We start from the raw sequence: 21,458 nt of genomic DNA, 5'->3' as shown, positions 1-21,458 counted from the left end.
GGTAAAATACATATAACATAAAATTTACCATTGTAATCATTTTTAAGTGTACAGTTCAGTGGTATTAAGTGCATTCACATTGTTGTGCAATCATCACCATCATCCATTTCCAAAACTTTTCATCTGTCCAAACAGAAAGTCTATACCCATTAAACAGTAATTCCTCATCCCTCTCGCCCCCACAACCCCTGGAAACCTTTATTCTACTTTCTGTCTCTATGAATTTGACCTTTCTAGGTACCTTATATAAGTGGAATCATACAATATTTGTCCTACTATAACTTATTTCACTTAGCATAATGTTTTCAAGGTTCATCCACGTCTTAGTCTGTTTTGTGCTGCTATAACAGAATACTTGAGACTGGATAATTTATAAAAAACAGAAATTTATTGGTGTATTCTTTCCAATTTTTTTTCTTCACAATTTAAAAGATCCATGTGAATATAAACTGCATAAAGTCAGGAATTAGTTGTAATTACTTCACATGGTGATTTATTGATCACAACTCTCTCTAATCAATACAGTGCATTTGCATTTGACTCTATAAGGTAATATAAATTTCCTAGGGAAGTATTTGTGGACTGATGAATGGATAAAGAAAATGTGGTATATATACACAATAGAATACTACTCACCCATTAAAAAAAAGTATGAAATCCTGTCATTTGCAGCAACATAAACGAGTCTAGAAGACATTATGTTAAGTGAAATAAGTAAGGCACAGAAAAAATACTGCATGTTTTCACTCATATGTGGGAACTTATAAAAACTGTTGCACTTATAGAAGTAGAGAGTGGAATTGTGGTTACTAGAGGGTAGGAAGGGAAAGGGGTAGGAAGGAATAGGAAGAGGTTGGTTAACAAATACAAAATAACAGCTAGATAGGAAAAATAAGTTCTATTGATCTACAAGTAGTGCTAGACATCTGTAATTAAAAATAATTTATTATATCTTCTCAAATGACTAGAAGAGGAGCTCAAATCCGCGTTTTTAGTCCCCCTTACTTTTTCCCTAAATGCTCTTCTCCTTGTGTTTCCAAAACTTTCTTATTCAACAAGATTTTATATAAATAGCCCTTCCTCGGGTTTTCACGATTAACCTGACCTAGACAGAACCGAAAGAGATCAGCCAGCAGGAATCCTAGAATCGCAACCACCTGTACAGCATCCGCCCGGGGCCTCTCGGCCAGGAACACCGCCTATGACTCGACACTCGTTCTGTAGTGACGAGGACGACGCCACCTGACTCGACTCGAGGCGGCCGCGCCTGCGCAGCAGCGAAAGGGCGGGGCCGGGAGGGCGTCGGAGCGCAGTGGGGAGGGAGCCTATGAATTGGGGCAGAAGAAAGGGAGCTGCCACGGGGGGAGGAAGGAAGGAAGTGGAGAGCGCGAGGTGGGAAGCGGGAAGCCGGGAGGGGCAGAAGGACAGAGGGGCAGAGGGGGCGGGCTTTTCCATCCTTCACTTCCTGTTTGCCGGCTCTTCTAAATCCGGGTCAAGGGTGTTCATCTCGGTCTGTTCTTCCCGGCTTTCTGGCACCCTCGGTGACAGCGCCTCCTGACTCAGCCCAGGGCCGGTTTTATCTCACGACCTGCTGGAGCCTGGAGACGCCCACACCTGCCGCGGAAAGCGGAGCGCACTTCCTCCACCTATCGGCTCGCAGCCCTGGGCCCCGAGCGCCCGCCCCCGCCAGGGGCCTCCACTAGCCCCTCCACGCTGATGCTGAGCGGGACTGGGGGCCCGGGGCGGCGGCGGAGTACAGGCCTGTCTTAGGCCAGCCGCGGGTGGTGCCGGTTCTTACGCTTGCCAGCTCCAGCCCCGGCTTGGATGGGCTCCCCTATCCGATAAATGTGGCTGCTGAAGCGGCGGTGGCGGTGGCCGGCCCCGCTGCTGCTGCGCTCCAAATTCATCTCTGCTCCAGGGCTCCCTTGCTCTACCTCGGGGTTGCCGCAGCCCGCTCCTTACCCCTCGGCCCTGGCCTTGCAGCGTGGCGACAATGGACAAGATCCTGGAGGGCCTGGTGAGTTCTTCGCACCCGCTACCCCTAAAGCGGGTGATAGTGCGGAAGGTGGTGGAGTCGGCGGAGCATTGGCTAGATGGGGCTCAGTGCGAGGCCATGTTTGACCTGACAACCCGGCTCATCCTGGAGGGCCGGGACCCTTTCCAGCGGCAGGTGGGTCACCAGGTGCTGGAGGCCTACGCACGATACCATCGGCCAGAGTTCGAGTCCTTCTTCAACAAGACCTTCGTTTTGGGCCTCCTCCAGCAGGGCTATCACTCACTGGACAGGAAGGACGTAGCCATCCTGGACTACATTCACAACGGCCTGAAGCTGATCATGAGCTGCCCATCGGTGCTGGACCTCTTCAGCCTGCTGCAGGTAGAAGTATTACGGATGGTATGTGAGAGGCCCGAGCCGCAACTCTGTGCCCGACTGAGCGACCTTTTGACCGACTTCGTGCAATGCATACCCAAAGGGAAATTGTCCGTCACCTTCTGTCAACAACTAGTTCGAACGATAGGCCACTTCCAGTGCGTGTCCACCCAGGAGAAGGAGCTTCGGGAATATGTCTCCCAGGTGACAAAAGTGAGTAACTTGCTGCAGAACATCTGGAAAGCCGAGCCCGCCACATTGCTGCCTTCCCTGCAAGAAGTTTTTGCAAGCATCTCTTCCACAGGTAAGGGTCATTATATTTCAGGAGAATATCTCATCGAAATTCAGTATATGTCTCTCTCACACACACACATACACACCACGTTTGCTTCCTGCCCTGAAAACATTCTTAACTGTGCACAAATCCTAATAGCCTCGTCCAAAATTTTATTTCCGTCTACTGTGTTCCTCGGGATATCACTTTGTACCTTAAAAACAAATAAGTGTTCCTATTTTAAAGTTTGAGAGAGTCTAGGTCTAAGACCTTTGGCACTAAACAGGTTCCTTAATTATCCAGCCTCTGCTCAAGTTATGGAATACTTTGAGGATGACAGCTACTATGTGAAGCGTTTATTTATTAGTGACTAATGGTAGCATAATGTTTACCATATTATTATTGTACGTGTCACTATCATCTTGTTGTAATGTATTTTTTTCCCTGTTTTGAATTCTCCCAGTTTTTAATTCATGGGTTGTGCAGTTTGTTTTATTACTGGATTATCCCAGTAATTTAAAGTATGTAGTTTTTAAATATTGGCATTTTCTGTCTTTTGTAGTATGTATGAGACAGGATGTAGGTAGAATGACTGAAGGGTGAGTATGAGGGCTTAAGTAGATGTTTTTGTGCTCATGAACTGCTTCCTCAGAAAGCCAGGAAGGGTCAAGTGATACTTGGCTAAATACTTTCTCACTCAGGAATTGTTTTACCTGTGCATCTACATTCCTTATTATGCCTGGGAGCTTTCAAGTCTGTAGGTTGTGAGATAAAAGTCCCCAAACCACCATGTTCACTTCCTCCCTAATTGGTACAACCATATTCTCTGATTATACCACCAGTGGGGACTCCCTGGCTGTTCGAAATTAAACTTATGAAGGTGGTGTCCTCCTTTTATCGTGAGAACCAGAAAAAAGGGTGGGATTTTAACAAACTTTATACATTCCGATGAATTTAATACAGTTAGTAAAGAATTATCAACTATATATTTGCAGTATCTGAGTTGGGTTTTTTTGTTTTGTTTTGTTTTTTCCTTATCCTGATTTTACTTGTATTGCCTGTGTTGTCATGGCTGTTAGGTTTCCCTCAGATTTTTCACCTGTAGCAGCAAAAGAGCTCATCTTGGATTTGCTTGAAATTTTTTATAAGTAAAGTCCCCCCAAAATTCACCTTAATTTTTACTTCTCTAAGAGATTTTTAAATTTTTCCTTAGAGCGATATAATGACTACACTATAGTATACTTTGGAGGTGGGAATTGAAATGATACCTTACTTTTCCTTTCTGACTCCTGCTTTGCAAATGAGTATCATAACATAATATTAAAGAATGTCAAAAATTAACTGATGGACTAAATACGGCAGTAGTGAATAAGAGTTTTTATATTTCAGTATTCTGCCTGTAGAATGAGTGATCATTGCTGTTCACTCTTAATCTCTCATTTCTGTAATTTACCATTCCTTATGTATTAGATCCTATCCATGCGATGTAGCATCAATAACTGCTTCCTGATTATCTCGTTTGCTGCAATTGCATCTTTTTTTTTGGTAAAGTGTTGTTCTCTTTCAATACTTCATTTGAACCTTCTTGCCATATTCCTTTTTCTTTTTAATTAAAAAAATAGATGCATCATTTGAACCTTCTGTAGCATTGGCAAGTCTTGTGCAGCATATTCCTCTTCAGATGATTACAGTTCTCATCAGGAGTCTTACTACGGATCCAAATGTAAAAGATGCAAGTATGACCCAAGCTCTTTGCAGGTACTTCTTCATGACACTATAGATGGTAATAGTAGATTTGGGAAGAGGGGGTATTTTTGTTGTATTTGGTGAGTAATGAAAAAATTAGAGAAATATTTAAACTGAAATTATGGGATCAAATATATAAAGATTCTCCAAATTAATTAAAATGAATTGTGTATTATAGCCTTAACAGACATCCCAGTAATTCACAAATCTATTTTCAAGTCCCCTTTTTTTTAATTCCAAAAACATACACACTTATTGTACAGTCAGTTGGTTGGATTATCAATATATTTTACTAAATTCTTTGCTCATTATTGTTTCCTGCAACTTATTTCTTCCTTCCAGGTTCATTTTTTTTTTTAAAGCTATGTACAGGTACAGTACATACTTTACTTCTCTTTCACCCAGACTCAGTGGGTAATACACTGTTTGCCTTCGTTTGAAGTTCGTTTTTTTCTTTCTTAGTCTTAAATAGATGATTTGGCAAGATACAGAATTCTAGTTTAATTGCCATTTTCTTTTAGCATTTTGAAAATAATACTGCATTGTCTTCAGGTATCTGTTGTTGCTTATGGGAAGTCAGCTGTCAGTCTGATTGTCATTCCTTTGTGAGTAGTCAGGCTTTTCTGGTAACTTTTATGTTTTTCTCTTTATTCTTAATGTTTTACAGTTTTCTTCCTACATTTTTAGATATAAACAATATATTATTTGTCCTGCTCAGCACTTCTGTACTTTTATTCAGTTATTTATTCATTTATTCTAATCACATTACTAACCACGAGTGTCAGGCAGTGTTCAAAACATTCTTGAACAAACTGATAAAAGTATCTGCCTTCATGGGCTTACTTTCTAGTTGGGGAAGCAGAGAGTAATCTAGTAACATAGCTCATTGATTCCAACATGCCTACTAATTTCAAAGATGTTGAAATGTGGAAATGCCCAGTCATTGGTGTCCTAGTTAAATTGACAAGACTTTTCTTGCCTTGAATTGATAAGACTTTGCTTGCCTTGGTGGTACACAAGCTAGTTATGCATCTTTAAGTTGATTTTGTTTTAGGTTTGATTAAATATCCTAAGTAAAATAATTTATTATGTTGAACAGTGGTGTTTTTGGGAAAAAAGTAGGCAAGAAGGGGGATAGGGTGTGAGGGGGAGTGGTTTGCAATTTTACATAAGAGAAATGAGGAAGGCTTCATTGAGGTGACCATGAAGTAAAGAAATGAAGTGAGGGAGCAAACCTGTGGATATCTGAAGGAAGAGTATCAGTACTGTCTTATAATTTGCTAATTTTCTCTTCAAAGATACCTATTTATAGAGCTTACTCCAGGTATTGAGGTTTTTTTTATCAATGACTATATTTTTCTAATTAAGCTTTTCCTGTCTACCTATTCTTGTTTCATATCTACCTTGTTTTTTTCCTATGTGTGTATATATGTATTAAGCACATTTAAGTAGAATACAAGGATTTGGAACAAAATCATTTCTGTGCCCCTGTTATAAAATTATAGTCTTAAGATAAACTAAAGCTTTTCCTGTCTACCTATTCTTGTTTCATATCTACCTTGTTTTTTTCCTATGTGTGTATGTATGTATTAAGCACATTTAAGTAGAATACAAGGATTTGGAACAAAATCATTTCTGTGCCCCTGTTATAAAATTATAGTCTTAAGATAAACTAAAATATTTACGTTGAGTTCTCAGAAAGCTGCATGTGTACTACTCTGACTCTATAAAACAAACTCTGGGGACTTTGATTTTCTCCACCTCCTCCTCCATTTCACCCCCGAGTTTAAAAAGGCCTCACTCTTCTAGCTTTTCTTCTTTCTTCCATGTGCTTTTAAACAATTGAATCAATTTATCTGAAACTTTTACTTCCAATTTCTTATTGTTCATTTTCTCTTTACTTTCCAGAGACTTGTGAAAATGCTTTATATATTTGAGAAAAGTCTATGTAAATATTTTCTTGTTGTGTGGCTTCTATCCCTGCTGCTTTTAGTTTATGGTGATATTCTTGCTGTATTAGGTGGTCTATATTTTTATTCTTATCTTCTTGATATCCTCCTATTCATTGTTCTTGAAATTCTAATCCTGTGACACCGTGGTATTAGGAATTTCTTCAATCTGTTTTTTTATTTTCCTCCTTCCTTTATCACTTTATCAATTCTGATCTGTATGTGGTTGATTTCCAAGTCTTTATGTAAAGTCCTGATTGTTCGTATACTTTTACGAAACATTCTTATCTTGTCCATATATCTGTAATGAAACTTGTTTAGCAGCTACACTCTTTTGTCATTGTGACTGTAACAGCACTATAATCTCTTTCTCTTTGGGATGGATATATCATAAATTATATTGTCCTCTTAGTGAAATAGAAAGATGTAGAAATTCTAGATTTCACAGCCGAAAGTGAAATGTAAAATTAGTTGTTTCCTCACCCTCCTTGCATAGGTAACAATAGCTAACATTTTACTTTACTTGCCATTAAGTCATTAATACTCACCACAACCTTTTGAGGTATGTACTGTTATTAGCCCCATCGTATAGGTAAGGAAACTGATAAGGTTAAATGATTTAACCAGGCTCACTCAGGTAATAAATGGTGGATCTAGAGTTTGAACTTAAGTCAGGCTCTAGAATCATTATGCTGTGTAATCACCAATGAGGAAGAAAACCCAGAGCAGTCAAGTTTCTTACTTAGGGTCACTCCATTAGAGGCAGAACTTACCATCATGGTCTGATGTTGGTTTTTATTTTTATTTTTTTCCTGTTTTTACCCCCATTGACACTCTAATTCTTCTAGATATCTGACAACAAACCTTTAAGCAGTTTTCAACTTCATCCTTTCTTTTTTTCTCTTCGATTAACATAACTAAGTCCTTTGGATTCTTTCTTTAGGACATTTCTTAGAATGACACTTTTTCTATCCCCACCACCTTGAGGAAATCGGGCCTTCATAGTCTTCTAGTTGGTCTTTTTGCCAGCAGTGACTTATTTTTCTTCTCTAAATCATCTGGACCCACTAATTTTTTCCTTCTGATGGAGAAACTACAGTGACTACCACTACTTACTAAATCAAGTGCAAATTCCACTTTGGCATTCTGCACTCTTAGTGTTAATTTTCCCTTTTCGAAAACAGTCCTAGTACCCAACTTAGGAATTTATTGTTTTCAGAATGTATTCAGAAATTAATTTTTACTTATTTGTTTCTGTGGGAAGTTGTGATCTAGTTTCTGTATTGCATTTCCAATTTAGCCTACAAGATCCTATTTAAGCCTGAGGTAATTCTTCTTACCTGAAGTAATTCTTCTTATATAGAAAATGTAATTGAAAGTGGTAGCTATATTTGTTTTTAGTATACACCTACCTTATACTTTCCCATGTTCTGTACTTCCCCAAACATAGCACTTGTCATGCTTCACAGTCATATTTTATAATCCAAGAAATACAAGTACGAATACCATACCACCACCAGACAGGTAACATTAAAGTATGAAGTAGGCCAGGTGTAAGTGAAATGTTAGGGAATGGGGTACAGAAGCACCTTTTAAAAGAGAAAGCTGATTCTCAACTCCAGTTGTTTGTTGCCACAAGGAAATTTGAATCTAGTCTTGCTTGATCTGATTTTTCAGGAGAAGTCTGAAATCCAGTTTTCTATGTGAAATTTCCCAATTTTTAAAACATTGAAACAAATAAAACTGAAGGCTGAGTATAGCCCTCAAGCTGTCATGTAAAATTGAAAGTTTGTATTATTCTCCATAAATTACAATTAATGCCAGTTTTAATGGTCAGGTTTTAAAGTTGCATGTATTTTTTGTAGCTATAGAAAGAGATTGTTTTATTTATTCAACAAATTTGAGCTCCTACTCAGTGCCTGGCACTGTGCTAAGTACTGAGGACCCAAAGATATGGAAGATAAAAAAAAAAGAAAAACAAGGTCATTGCTCTTGAACTTACAGTCTAAGGGAGAAGATAACACTTTGAAGTACATAAATGACAGGTATAATTAAAAGTTTTTTATTTATTTTTATTTATTTATTTTCTGACAGCTGGCCAGTACAGGATCCATACAAATGTTTTTTAATTAGTAAGAAATTAAAACACTTTATCAGGATTAAGTAAAGTGTACTTAGAATTCAAATTGATATTAACCAATACATGGTAGATAGCTTACTGTAATTAACCATAAAAATAATTCATTCCACAGTGCCTGTGCCTGAGAAGATTTGGGCGTATATAAGTCCACTCCAATTGAAGCAGAACTGTAATATAATTAAAGTGTAGTGAAAAACATTGCATTATATGCTGGCAGAGCTTAATTCAAATACCAGTACCACTATTTGATAATTGTGTGACTGTTGACATATTTCCTAACTTTTCTTTCCAATTTTATGGGAGAAACCATATCCTACTTTTGTATTTTCAGCACCTATCACAGCACCTTCTATATAATACACACGCAAATATTTGTTTCATAATAGCTTCTGTCTTAGTTCATTTGGTCTGCCATAACAAAATACTTAGACTGAGTAATTTATAAACAACAGAAGTTTATTTCCCATAGGTCTGGAGGCTGGGAAGTCCAAGATCAAAGCACCTGCAGATTCATTGTCTGGTGAGGGCTTGTTAATTGCAGATGGCACTTTCTGTGTGTCCTCACATGGCCAAAGAGGCAAAGGCCCTCCCTTTAGCCTCTTTTATGAGGGCACTAATCCCATTTACAAGCACTCCACCCTCATCACCTCCCAAAGGCCCCACCTCTTAAAACCAACACATTGGGGGTGAGATTTCAACACATGAATTTTGGAGGGACACAAACATTCAGACCATAGCAACTTCTAATTTGTATAACTTCTGATGTGAAGTTTAAGAGTGGTCAAGAGATTTGTACACATGGGATAAGGTAAAGAGTGGAGGCTTATGAGATGGAAAGCCAGAAATAGGAAGGATAGAAGAATAATTAGGGATAATGAAAAGCCATGGCCAAGTGGAATTTTCTACTCTCTGCCCACTCTCACCCATTACCAGTACTCTCCTTAGATTAAGCTAAAGGGAGTTCTGGCCTTGAGCTCTATGTTCTAGAGAACCATGTATGGTTCTACTCAGGCAGTGCCACTCCCCGTGGGGCAGAGTCCACAGAGCCAAGGAGATGTACTCACATGATTTTCTTTTAAACAAAATGGTTTTTTAAAAAACTTACTGGTATTTTTTTTTTAATTCAGTAATATCTCAGATCTTTCCATTTTATTTATTTATCTATTTAGGGGGGTGGTTGGCTGGCTGGTAAGGGGATCTGAACCCAGATCTTTCCATTTTAGAGCCTCATTATAGATTCATATAGATTTGTCTCATTCTTTAAAATTCTACGTGCTATTGCATTCATAGTATCAGCACCGTAGTATATTTGGTCATTTTCTTATCGATGGTCATTTACTTTGCAATTTTTCCATATCATGAACACTGCTACAGTAAATATACTCTTTATACACAAATATGTCTTTGCTTTCCTATGTAGAATGACCACAAAATTTTATGAGAATCAGCTTAACAATAGTTAGAAAATATGAAACAGCTGTCATGGACTGCTTTAATGACTTGTACCCATCATTGTTGGAAGAAGCCAAGAAAACAAGAAAGGACATAAAATTAGTGTGAGGAATAGAGAGAACATACAAATAACTTGCAGTTAATTGTATGTGGACTTTGGGGCCCCTCATTGTCTGATGGAACATTTTAATCTTAAAAGCAAAAACCTTAATAAAGATATCAATCCGTATTTATGTTGATAGTTACATAATATAGCTGTTGTGAAAATAACCATGTCAATTTAGATTCAGTCCCTTTAACATGGTAGTTGCTCTTTTGGTCCCATATTTATGTCCTTAGTGTTTATATTTGACATTTGTACAATCAAGGATTCATGTATTTATTGCTACATATGTTATTATTTTGTGGAAGAGAGGTATTCACAAGGAGTATTTCCAGTGTTATTTAATCTTTACAATAGCCCTGTAAAATAAGCATGTTTATCTGTAATCTACAGATGAGGAAACTGAGACATAGAGAGGCTGAATAACTTACATATGGTATTTAGGGTCCTTCAGCTAATAAATGGTGAATTGAGATTTTTTTTAACCAGACCACTCTGACTTCAAAAACCTGCTTTTTTCTTAACCCTACTATTTTCTTACAATATAATTCCCAAAGTTGGATTACTGGGTCAAATTATATGATCATTTGGCCCAGTGAATTTCCAAAAGAGTTGTACCAGTTTTCACTGTGGTAGATGTCTAACATTAGGAACGGTGTTCTGCAGACCCCCATGTTACTTTGTCTTTTTTCCATTAAGTTGGGTTGGTATTCAAAGAAGAAAAGCACTCATTAATGCAAACTGAGGCCATTAGGATATTTACACACTCAGTGACCTTTTATGTATTTGAAGTTTCCTTTTGTTGTCTTTGTATAGTAGGATTTTGAAAGGGATGAAGATACCCATTTCCAATCTATCAGGAAATCTTTTGGGCTCTACCTTTAAAGTATCTCCAGAATTCAAAAGCACTTTTTTTTTTTTTTTTCCTATTTTGTTTTTTTTACTGACCGGTAACGGGATTGCAACCCTCGGTGTCACGCCCGCACCAGGGACCGGCAACGGGATCGCAACCCTCGGTGTCGTGCCCGCACCACGCTCAGCCAGTGAGCGGGAACCGGTCTCCACATGGGATCCGAACCCTCGACGGGAGCGCTGCCACGCTCCCAAGCGGCGCACTCTCCAGTGCACCACCGTCCACATGGGATCCGAACCCTCGACGGGAGCGCTGCCACGCTCCCAAGCGGCGCACTCTCCAGTGCACCACCGGGCCTGCCCAAAACATGGTCTTTTTTAACAGGGCACTTCATAGTTAGATTGTGCTCACTAGGAAGGGGAAATCTTAGTCCATATCCATGTCTTAGTTCAGATATCTATACTTGAACTTCTCTTCTTAGAGTAAATTTGCCTAGTAAATAAATTCTTGATGCCACTATATAGCAATATTTAAAATTTTGCGTGTATGCAAAAATGATAATTTATGAGAAATTCTTTTTATGGAAATATGTTGAAAATAAACTGTCAGCTCACAAAATTAGAAACTCCTTGAGAACAAGCACCCATTGCACTCATTTCTGCATCTTGGCCAGTTCTTTTCACTAGCAAGCTTAATAAATAGTGAGTTACAGCATCAGTAGTTATTTACTGTAACTCTTGTTATTCCTAACTAAATAATGTTGAAAATATTTTCAATACTAATAGTTTTGTTTTCCTTCAATTTTCAGAATGATTGACTGGCTGTCCTGGCCATTAGCTCAGCATGTGGATACATGGGTAATTGCTCTCCTAAAAGGACTGGCAGCTGTCCAGAAGTTTACTATTTTGATAGATGTTACTTTGCTGAAAATAGAACTGGTAAGTGGGAGTATATAAATCTGTTAGGATATATGGACTCATAATATTTTTATCATTGGGTTATCTCCTTTAAAGCATCTAATTTTGAATATGTTCTCGTATTTGGTTTTGTTTTGAATAACAGTTTTAAATAGGCTTTAGAAATTAATAAATGCCATTTAAGTACAGGTAATTAAAATAATTTTGCTATTTTCAAATACCTAATATGAAAATGTATTCCTCCCATTATCTCTTGAATACAACTAATCAAGCTTTTACCACCATTACTCTACCAAAATTACCTTAACACCAGGGCTTTCCAATGTTGCTAAACCCAGTGGTCATTTCTCAGGCCTCTTCTCATTTGACCTGTCTTTGACGTGGTTGATCATTCCCTCTTATTTCTAGGACATTGTACTTTCCTGGTTTTTGTCCTACTTCGCTGGCATATCAGTCTCTTGTACTTGCTCTTTCTAACTTTTAGAGTGCATTAGAGTTCAGTCTTTGGTTTGCTTTCTTCTCAATCCATACTCACAGAAGAGGTATTCCATGGCCTTAAATAATGTCTCTAATTTAATGATTGCCACATTTATATTTCTAATCCACTGTTCTCCCTTGAGCTCCATATTCATGTATCAAACTGTCTATACTTGGATCTCAAATTGACCCAGTCCACAAACTAACTCTTGATTTTTCCCTCCTAAATCTGGTCTTCTTCTTAATAAATGGGTACTCCATTTTTCCACTTGCTGAGTCCAAAAACCTTGTAGCTATCCTTGTCTCTTTTCATTCTCTCTCAGTCCATGTCCTACAAATTCTTCTGACTCACCTTTAAAATATATCCAGAATCCTACAACTTCTAACCTGGTCCAAAGTTGTCATCATTTCTTACAGCACTGATTGCAGTACCCTCCCTGCTCCTGCCCTTGGTCTCCTATAGGTGTCACACCCACAGCTATCTAACCCACTGCTGCTTCTCTGATCCCATCTCCTGTTATTCTTGCCTCAGTTTCTTTCTTCACTTATACTGTCCTTCTATATCTGTGCCACAACAGCCTGGAGGCCTCAGGGCAGTCCTGTTTGCCCTGCTTACATTGTTCTTCTTCCAGGTGTCTGCCGGGCTTATCTCACTCCCTTAAGTTTCATAGTCTGATCTCACCTTTTTTGTGAGGCATTTTTTTACCACCCTATATAAAAAAACAGCAGATCCTTTTGCCAAGTGTTCCCTATTCATCATACCCTGCTTTATATTTGTTTATAGTACTTATCACCACATGTTACTTTTTATTGTCTCTACCACCCCCTGGATTATAAGCACTGTAAGACAGAGAAGTTTTTAGATATACTATTGTATGCCCATTGCCAAGCAATAGTAGGTACTCAACAAATATTTGAGTACCTAAAAGTAGGTAGTCCACTCAAATATTTGTTGAGTGAATTGAATGACAGACTTTCATTTAATTGGGGAGTTTTAAGAATTGGTTAGGCCATTACATTCCCCTTGACCTCTGTCATGTTGTTATTTCCTAACTTTTTCCCTCCTCCCAAATTTAACAACATATATTATGATAGAACTTTACAGGAAGAAAGACATTCACATAAATAATTTTTGCTCCTAAGAAAATAACCACTGATTGGGCCGGCCTGTGGCTCACTCGGGAGAGTGCGGTGCTGATAACACCAAGGCCACAGGTTCGGATCCTATATAGGGATGGCCGGTTTGCTCACTGGCTGAGCATGGTGCTGACAACACCAAGCCAAGGGTTGAGATCCCCTTACCGGTCATCTTTTAAAAAAAAAGAAAATAACCACTGATTGGATTGATGATTTTTCTACAAACTTTTAAGATGGATGTCTTATCTTATTTTGAAGGTTTTTAATCGACTTTGGTTTCCTCTTGTGAGACCTGGTGCTCTTGCAGTTCTTTCTCACATGCTGCTTAGTTTTCAGCATTCTCCAGAGGCGTTCCATTTGGTAAGTTATGACACAAACTTTCTACATTGAAAAGGCCTTGTTTTAGAAATTGTATTTAATATTGAGTCACATTTGTATATAGTGAAAAGTGTAGGTTAGTCCTAAATATAATTATTTTCATGTAGCTTTATGATGATTTCTTAAAAAATTGAGATTGTGGAATTTCCCTTCAAGGAATCTGTTTTCAGATATGTTTTAGGTCTCACCAAAACTGCCCCACTTGCAACCACTACCAGCAATGGAAAGTTAACCTACATGGGATTCTACATGGGAGATGTCACTGATAGATGTTTGTTGCACATGTGAACAGTGTAGAAGAATTAAAATGGTTGAAAACCACTGACTTCTTTAGAATTTCAAAAGCATGAAAAACATCAGTCTTTGCTTTATAGCCCCAGAATTAGGGCTTTTCATTTTCTCTCAGCCCATATCCTACAAATTCTGTTGACTCCACCTTTAAAATATATCCAGAATTCTACCATTTTAAACCAGCTACATCACTGCCTTTGATTTGATTTCATTTTATTTCAATTATGTGATTATCAATTATTGCAGATGAGGAATGACAACATGTTATTTTGGGAACCTGTGTATCTACCTATCTAGGGCATCACAGTAAAGCAGTGCCTTAGTGTGGATACCTGCTTCCTCTGATGTCTGATCCTCAATTTTACAGGACTAGAAATTCATCATCAGAACACCCACAATGTAAAAATATTAGGGATACAAACTCACCATAACAAAATTCAAAGGAGACTGATGAGGAAGTGCAGAATTCCAGTTGTTAATTTTTAGGTAGAAATATAACTTGCTTTAGAGAACCGTATACTTACATAGGCTTGCACAGTGCCTCATTTTCCCTGAAAAAATTTACAGACTTTGTACTAAGTAAACCTTACTAACGAGTAATTATAGTATACATTATCACTTGAGTGAATGATTTCTGCAGTTAATTACCCTAACTTTGTTGAGTTTGATCATCAAGTGATAACCTTATATCTGTTTTTTATACAGACAAATCTCAGACTTGAGCTAACAAAGCAACGATACTAGCAAAATCTTCCAAGGGGGGGAAATCAGTTATTTGTCTCTGTCTGGAAGCGCTGTCATGTGCAGGCCATTTGAGAAAAGGCTTGTTTTCAAAATTTTTAGGAAGGAGATTCTCTAACATAACTTATTTACATGTTCTAATGTTTATTACTCTTCACAATGAGGACATTCCTTAATCTCTCTTGATTAGTCACTAATACTATACCCTACAAATGATTCTGTTTTTTTGGCGGCTGGCTGATAAGGGGATCCAAACTCCTCTTCTTCGTGTTGTAACACTGCACCCTAACCAACTGAGCTAACCAGCCAGCCTAATACTATATTCTAAACCTGTTTCTTTGCTCAAAGTTTTTTAAAAGATGGAAGATATCCCCTTACCTTGTGTTGCTTTTTTTGTAAAGAGTAGTTGAAATAAAAAATGTTTGACTTACTAACAAATAACAAATGTTTAGAATATTCGGCTTATTGAAGTTTCTTTGCTCAAAGTTTTTTAAAAGATGGAAGATATCCCCTTACCTTGTGTTGCTTTTTTGTAAAGAGTAGTTGAAATAAAAAATGTTTGACTTACTAACAAATAACAAATGTTTAGAATATTCGGCTTATTGAAAAACAAGTATTAAATTATTTATTTAAGGAACAATTTGATCTGAAATTGAAAATTGTGATCTGGCTTAGTAAAGCCTAGAAACAAAGACCTAATTACTGCCTACATACTGTGTATAGCCTGACGCTCTACTAAACTAAAAATAGCTTGGATTTCTAGTAGCGGGTCATGTGGTAGTTAAGTCACCTATAACTCAGCAAAGGACTTGGGTTTAGGGGTTGCTAAATGTCAGCAATAATCTGGAATCAACAGCATCATTATTCATTATATTATTATATGTTTAGAATATTTTAGGTCAAACCAAGATTGATGTTATAGTCAATATTATTATGGGCTATGTTACTTTTAATATGCTTTTTACAAGTGGAAAAAGTTTATTTTAAACAGAGGCTATGGCAGATAGTAATAATGGAGAAAGAAAAAAATCAAAGCTTCTAATTAAATAAATTTTATACATTTCCTCAAATAGTAGCTTAAGTGAGTATTACAATGATGTCTAGAAACATGTAGATTCACAAAATCTAAAAATGAACTTTCAAAAAATTAGTTTTCAAACATTTAGAAGGTAACAGTCTGCTTAGAAGTATATCTGTATTACTGAAGAACTAAGCCTTATTTTCATGTCAGAGGTAATATTGACCACTTAGGATATAGTAGTAGATAACAATGTTACCTGATTGAAAAGACTAAATCTACACTAGAAAAGCTTTCAGAAGATTTGGAATTGTAAATTTAATAATCGTTTTTTAAAATTTTTTCCTCTTCTCTTCCATCTCTCCCTCCCTTCACCTCTGAAGAAACAAAATAATTTTAGATTGCTGGCTATTTTAGCAAGAGAATGTTTTGATAAATGTGGTTTTATAGGATGGAATTATAATTCAGTTTTGGTTAGAAATGTAGAGATGATAACAATAGAGTAACCTCACTAGGAACTCGTAGCTTTATGGTCATTAATACCTTTGATGGAGGTAATATTAAAGAAGGTAGTGCAAAAGCTAAAATGTGATTTGAGACCTCAAGCACAAGAGTAAAGCTAGACTGTGAAGAATGGAAACCGCAATGTTAATTTAAGAATATGATTGTTCTTTTTAGAGGGAAGGAAAAGGAATTGATTAGGGTATTACTATAATTACTGTTGTTGCTGTTTGATGATCTGACCGTAGAGCTATAACTTTGTTTTCACCCAGGAGTTAGCAACCAAAAACATTCTACAAATAGAACAGAAGATGCCTTTTATGATAAAGAGTGTAAATATGTAGTATCAGATTGTAACTAATGATTAGTTGGAAAAAGTACAGCACCACACTAATAGAATGAGCCATTTCTGCAAAATAGAATTTGTTTCATTTTGTTAATAATGTCTTAAATGTAATTGGCTCTGTACTAGTTAACCTTTTAGTCCAATTTGATAATAAAAGAATATTGTTGTGCTGATTATCAGTATTAACAGTTCTCTACATGCTTATGAGCATTTTAGATTTTCCTTTTATTTTTAGCTCCAGTTCCTTAAAAATGATAGAAGTTTCTGATTCCCTTTATTTTTAAAACCATCTCTTTTTTGGAGGTGGGGAATGGGGTTGTTAGTAAGGATAGCCAGTCTAACATAAGACATTGTTCCTGTGCTTATTTAAAAGAAAAATAATCCTGTTACCTGAGCTGTAATTTTAGTTACATGTTTAAGTTATTTCAAAGACTTTCTTGAAGTAGACTTTAATGTGTAAACTATGTATAATTCTTTCAAGTGAAAAATTTTGACTTTACACTAGATGGAGCTCTTTAGCTAACTCTAGGTTTATTTCTTAAAAATTTGTTCCTATTGAACTAGCTGATCAGTAAATATCCCTAACATTTTTCAACTTAGATATTTTTTAGAATGGCAGCAATGACTAAGATTCCTATTTTATCCTTAGTTTGTGTTTTAGATAGAGTATAAGGATGAGGAGAGAGGTTTTATATGGAATAAAAATCATATATAACTTTGAAAACTAGATTTACCTTAATATTCTAGAAATGTTTACCTTTCTAACTTTTTTAGAGAAAGGTTGTGACTGAACATAGAGAAAAGTATTTGCTGATCATATAATATTTGCATTCTTATTTGTAGGCTAGAGAATTTGTTGCCAATTTGTATAAATTAAGGGAATGTTTGTCTTTTTTTCCTCTTCAGATTGTTCCTCATGTGGTTAATTTGGTTCACTCTTTCAAAAGTGATGGTTTGCCTTCCAGTACAGCCTTCTTAGTGCAAGTAACAGAATTGATACACTGTATGATGTATCATTATTCTGGATTTCCAGATCTCTATGAACCTATTCTGGAGGCAATAAAGGTATGATGATAGTGGTACCAGTACTTGTGGAGTTGCAGAGCATGATGTGATAGTTAAAATTCCTACAACCAGCTCTTCACTTTACGATTTTGTGGTAATATGCTTTTTATTTGAAAAATACAATTAGAATCAGGTTTCATTAATGTTTAGGGAATAATCTTTTTCTTATTTGCTGTCATCATTCTAAATTAATAGCCCTATTTCTTCAGTTCTATAATGCCATCAATTATAAGGTATATCTTTTAACTTATAACAGCTTTTGGGGACATTTGTTTAAAAACATACTCCATTAAGTAAATATATATCAGATTTGCATCCCAATATCAGAAGTGTTAAAGTATGTAAAGTACAATTTAGAAGCAAGGAACAACAGTTTAGTATAATATTTAGCTTTGATTCCTTCCCTGTTTTTTATTCTATTTTTGCTATGGACTGTTCATGAATGTTCATATTTCATAGAGTCTTTACTTGAATTGTTTGTGGAGCTACCCAGTTTTCAACATTGTATGGAAAGGGGATCTACAAAGCACTGAAGTTAGTGTTGAAGAATGGGTCACAATAAACACACTATCCTCTTGGTAAACTTTCTGCATAATCAGAGTGTAGCAAAAGAACTGGAGAACTTGCCTCAGCCAGACTTAATTAGAAGTTAATTTAAATCAATTCTATTAATAATGTTCCTTTTTGAGATCTGAAATACAATATAAAGGTCTCATTACCTTTACTTTTTTTGTATCTGAAATGGATTAAAAATCATGTTCTTTTTACTATATAATTAGCTAAATCAAACTAATTTTGGTTGAGTCTAGAAGATAAGACTGTTAAGCAATTAATGTGTACTGCTAGTGTGACACTTTGACACTTCAGAAGTAAATTATGTACTGGAGCTTTTTGTCATGGTTTTGATAGTAATGTTAATCTCTTTCTACATTGTCACTGTGTCCATAGACAAAATCTGTCACACCTGGTAATTGATTGCCATTCTTCAGTTATTCAGAGCTTTTCATGTTGAAAATTCTCAGAACTTATATAGACTCAGATGAAGCAAGGGGCCTCAGTCTTAGCCCAAGAAAAGCACTTTCTATTAGCTATCCACAAAGAGAAGAAAATCAGAAGATTAAAATTCCTTCAGAAATGTTTGTTTTCTGAGGTTTTAGTATCGGATAGTAATAGTAGTCCAGAAAAGCCCTAATAATTTTACCAACTTCCCTGGTTCTCTAGTGATCTACTCATGCTTGAAATCATTTACACTTAAAATTTTATCTCATACTTCCCAAAGCAGTTTAGAAGACTCTATGTCATAATAATTTTCTATATGGTTAAACATGAATTGAGTTTTTATTTTTTCAGTTAGAAATCATTGTGTTTAGATGCTTTCATTTTACGTCCCCTAATTACTTTGGGCTTTTATTTCTGAGGGTTAATACTGAGTAGATATTAGTGGTGAATGAAAAGGAAACATTTCTTATTTTCATTACAAAATTTGAAAACAAATTTTTTGGTTTTTAGCTTATTCAGTTGTGTGCTAATTTAAGTCCTAATTCTACCGCCTTAAATAACATTTCAATATATTCTCTGATCTCAAAGTTTGTTTTTTGTTTGTTTGTTTGTTTGTTCATTTTACGTCCCCTAATTACTTTGGGCTTTTATTTCTGAGGGTTAATACTGAGTAGATATTAGTGGTGAATGAAAAGGAAACATTTCTTATTTTCATTACAAAATTTGAAAACAAATTTTTTGGTTTTTAGCTTATTCAGTTGTGTGCTAATTTAAGTCCTAATTCTACCGCCTTAAATAACATTTCAATATATTCTCTGATCTCAAAGTTTGTTTTGTAAACATTTTGCTGGCAAATAGGGAGCATAAGTAGTTCAAATATGACTTGAACTCCTGGTTCTTGAGTATTCTTCAACATGATAAACTCTGCCTTTGGGAGGTATTTATTTTTGCTGTGCAGTGTGATTTGATTTTTTAAATGACTAGCCAAGTACCATCAGTGATTTCAAAACTAAGTAGGGAAAAAATAAAGCTTAAATGTTAATAGAAATATCTTCTTTATGGTGTTAATTTAATAACAAAAATAGCTTTTACTTTACTTTTAAACTGTTTTCCTCTTTATGGTCAATAGGATTTTCCTAAGCCCAGTGAAGAGAAGATGAAATTGATTCTCAGTCAAAGTGCCTGGACTTCTCAATCCAATTCTTTGGCATCTTGCTTGTCTAGACTTTCTGGAAAATCTGAAACTGGGAAAACTGGTCTAATTAACCTAGGAAATACATGTTATATGAACAGTGTTATCCAAGCATTGTTTATGGCCACAGAGTAAGTTTAAATTTGAACCTTTTTATTTTTAACTGTAGAAATGATAGATGCTAATGAAATGTAAGATGGTGGAATTGTCTGCACATTATTTTTTATAAATGGCATAAATGTTAACATTTCCATATGAATTGCCTTATTCTGAAATGAAGCTGCTTTTTAGTGCTCAGGAACTAGTAAAATGTTAACTGTAAATTCTACTTGATTATATTATACATTTTATTTAGAATGCCACTATTTTTTTAATTACTCTGACTTGATATTTAATAGTGTAACAAAGGGATTGATTGAGCCTATTCCAAAGAGTTTGTGTCCTAGAGTATTTCCCATAAGACAGTATTTTTTTTTAACCTTTATATCTTTTGAGGGAGGGTCATATTTAATTTTATCTGCTTGTAGGTATTTTGCTATTTATCAGATCAACTCCGTTGCTATTTAAGAAGTTTAAGCTCTGCTTCCAACCCCAAGATAATAGTTACTGAACAAATGTATAAACAGACGTGTTTCTTACCCTCTTACGAATTCGCTTTAAAATCCATTTTCTTTTGAACCAAGCAAATAGGAAATCAGAAGTTGTTAGTCATGTGAATAGTGTCTGTGAAGGTATAAAATAATAACTTCCTGAAAGTTGAATTTTTCTCTTCAGTGCCAATAAAGTATTCATGGAACTTGATCAAAGATGTTTACAAATTGAGTTCCAAGCTTTTATAAATTGTTATCCTGGCCTAGAGGAATCATGAACTATGAGATGTAGAATTAGCTTTTATTTTTTTGGCCCCAGATTATACTATCAGCACTAAGACATGTTTTATTTGGTTTAGTATTTTGTTTTTTGGTTTGTTTGTATTTGGAATTTTTTGTTTGATTTTTTTAAGAAATGGTATATTTGTAGGCACAGGTGATACTAGTCATGAGACTGAAAGAATCTATATCTCACCACCAAAGGTCATCTAGTTCAGCTATCACATTTTACAAATGACAGAGAAAGCAGAGACCCAAAGCAGTTGTAACTGGCAAGAACAATTCAAAGAGCACATTTTATTGTATAGTGGCCAGTAATACTATCTCTGAATAGGAAGACAGCATATTTTATTTATTAAGTAATATATTAATTTGTCTTCATTGTTTAAAAAAATTAACCTAGAAGCATATAGAATAAAATAAGGCACTCTCATTCCTAAAGGCAATTTGTTAACAATTTTGTCTGCATTGTTCCAGACCTATTTCAGTACAGTTTTAAGTTTGTATCTAATACAAAAACAAATGCATTGTTTAAAAAAAAAAAATTGGGGCCGGCCCAAGTGGCGCACTAGATAAGTGCGCCGCTTGGGAAGCGCGGCAGCGCTCCCGCCCGAGGGTTCGGATCCCACATACAGACCG

At 36.1% G+C, this 21,458-nt stretch overlaps 1 protein-coding gene across 1 annotated transcript in view; it reads left to right on the top strand.

Annotated features, from left to right (window-relative positions):
• Positions 1-1,993: 1,993 nt before the first annotated feature.
• The window catches only part of USP38 (ubiquitin specific peptidase 38), a 32,365-nt gene continuing 12,900 nt past the window's right edge, over positions 1,994-21,458 (top strand). The window contains exons 1-6 of the mRNA XM_008588453.1: positions 1,994-2,675; positions 4,268-4,403; positions 11,697-11,826; positions 13,678-13,779; positions 17,601-17,759; positions 19,888-20,081. Coding sequence (XP_008586675.1) covers positions 1,994-2,675; positions 4,268-4,403; positions 11,697-11,826; positions 13,678-13,779; positions 17,601-17,759; positions 19,888-20,081 — 1,403 coding nt within the window. The remainder of the gene's footprint in view (positions 2,676-4,267; positions 4,404-11,696; positions 11,827-13,677; positions 13,780-17,600; positions 17,760-19,887; positions 20,082-21,458) is intronic.

The sequence above is a fragment of the Galeopterus variegatus genome, unplaced genomic scaffold, assembly GCF_000696425.1.
Source record: "Galeopterus variegatus unplaced genomic scaffold, G_variegatus-3.0.2 Scaffold4841, whole genome shotgun sequence".
In the NCBI taxonomy this organism is placed as follows: domain Eukaryota; kingdom Metazoa; phylum Chordata; class Mammalia; order Dermoptera; family Cynocephalidae; genus Galeopterus; species Galeopterus variegatus.
This window is presented reverse-complemented; position numbering and strand designations above follow the sequence as displayed.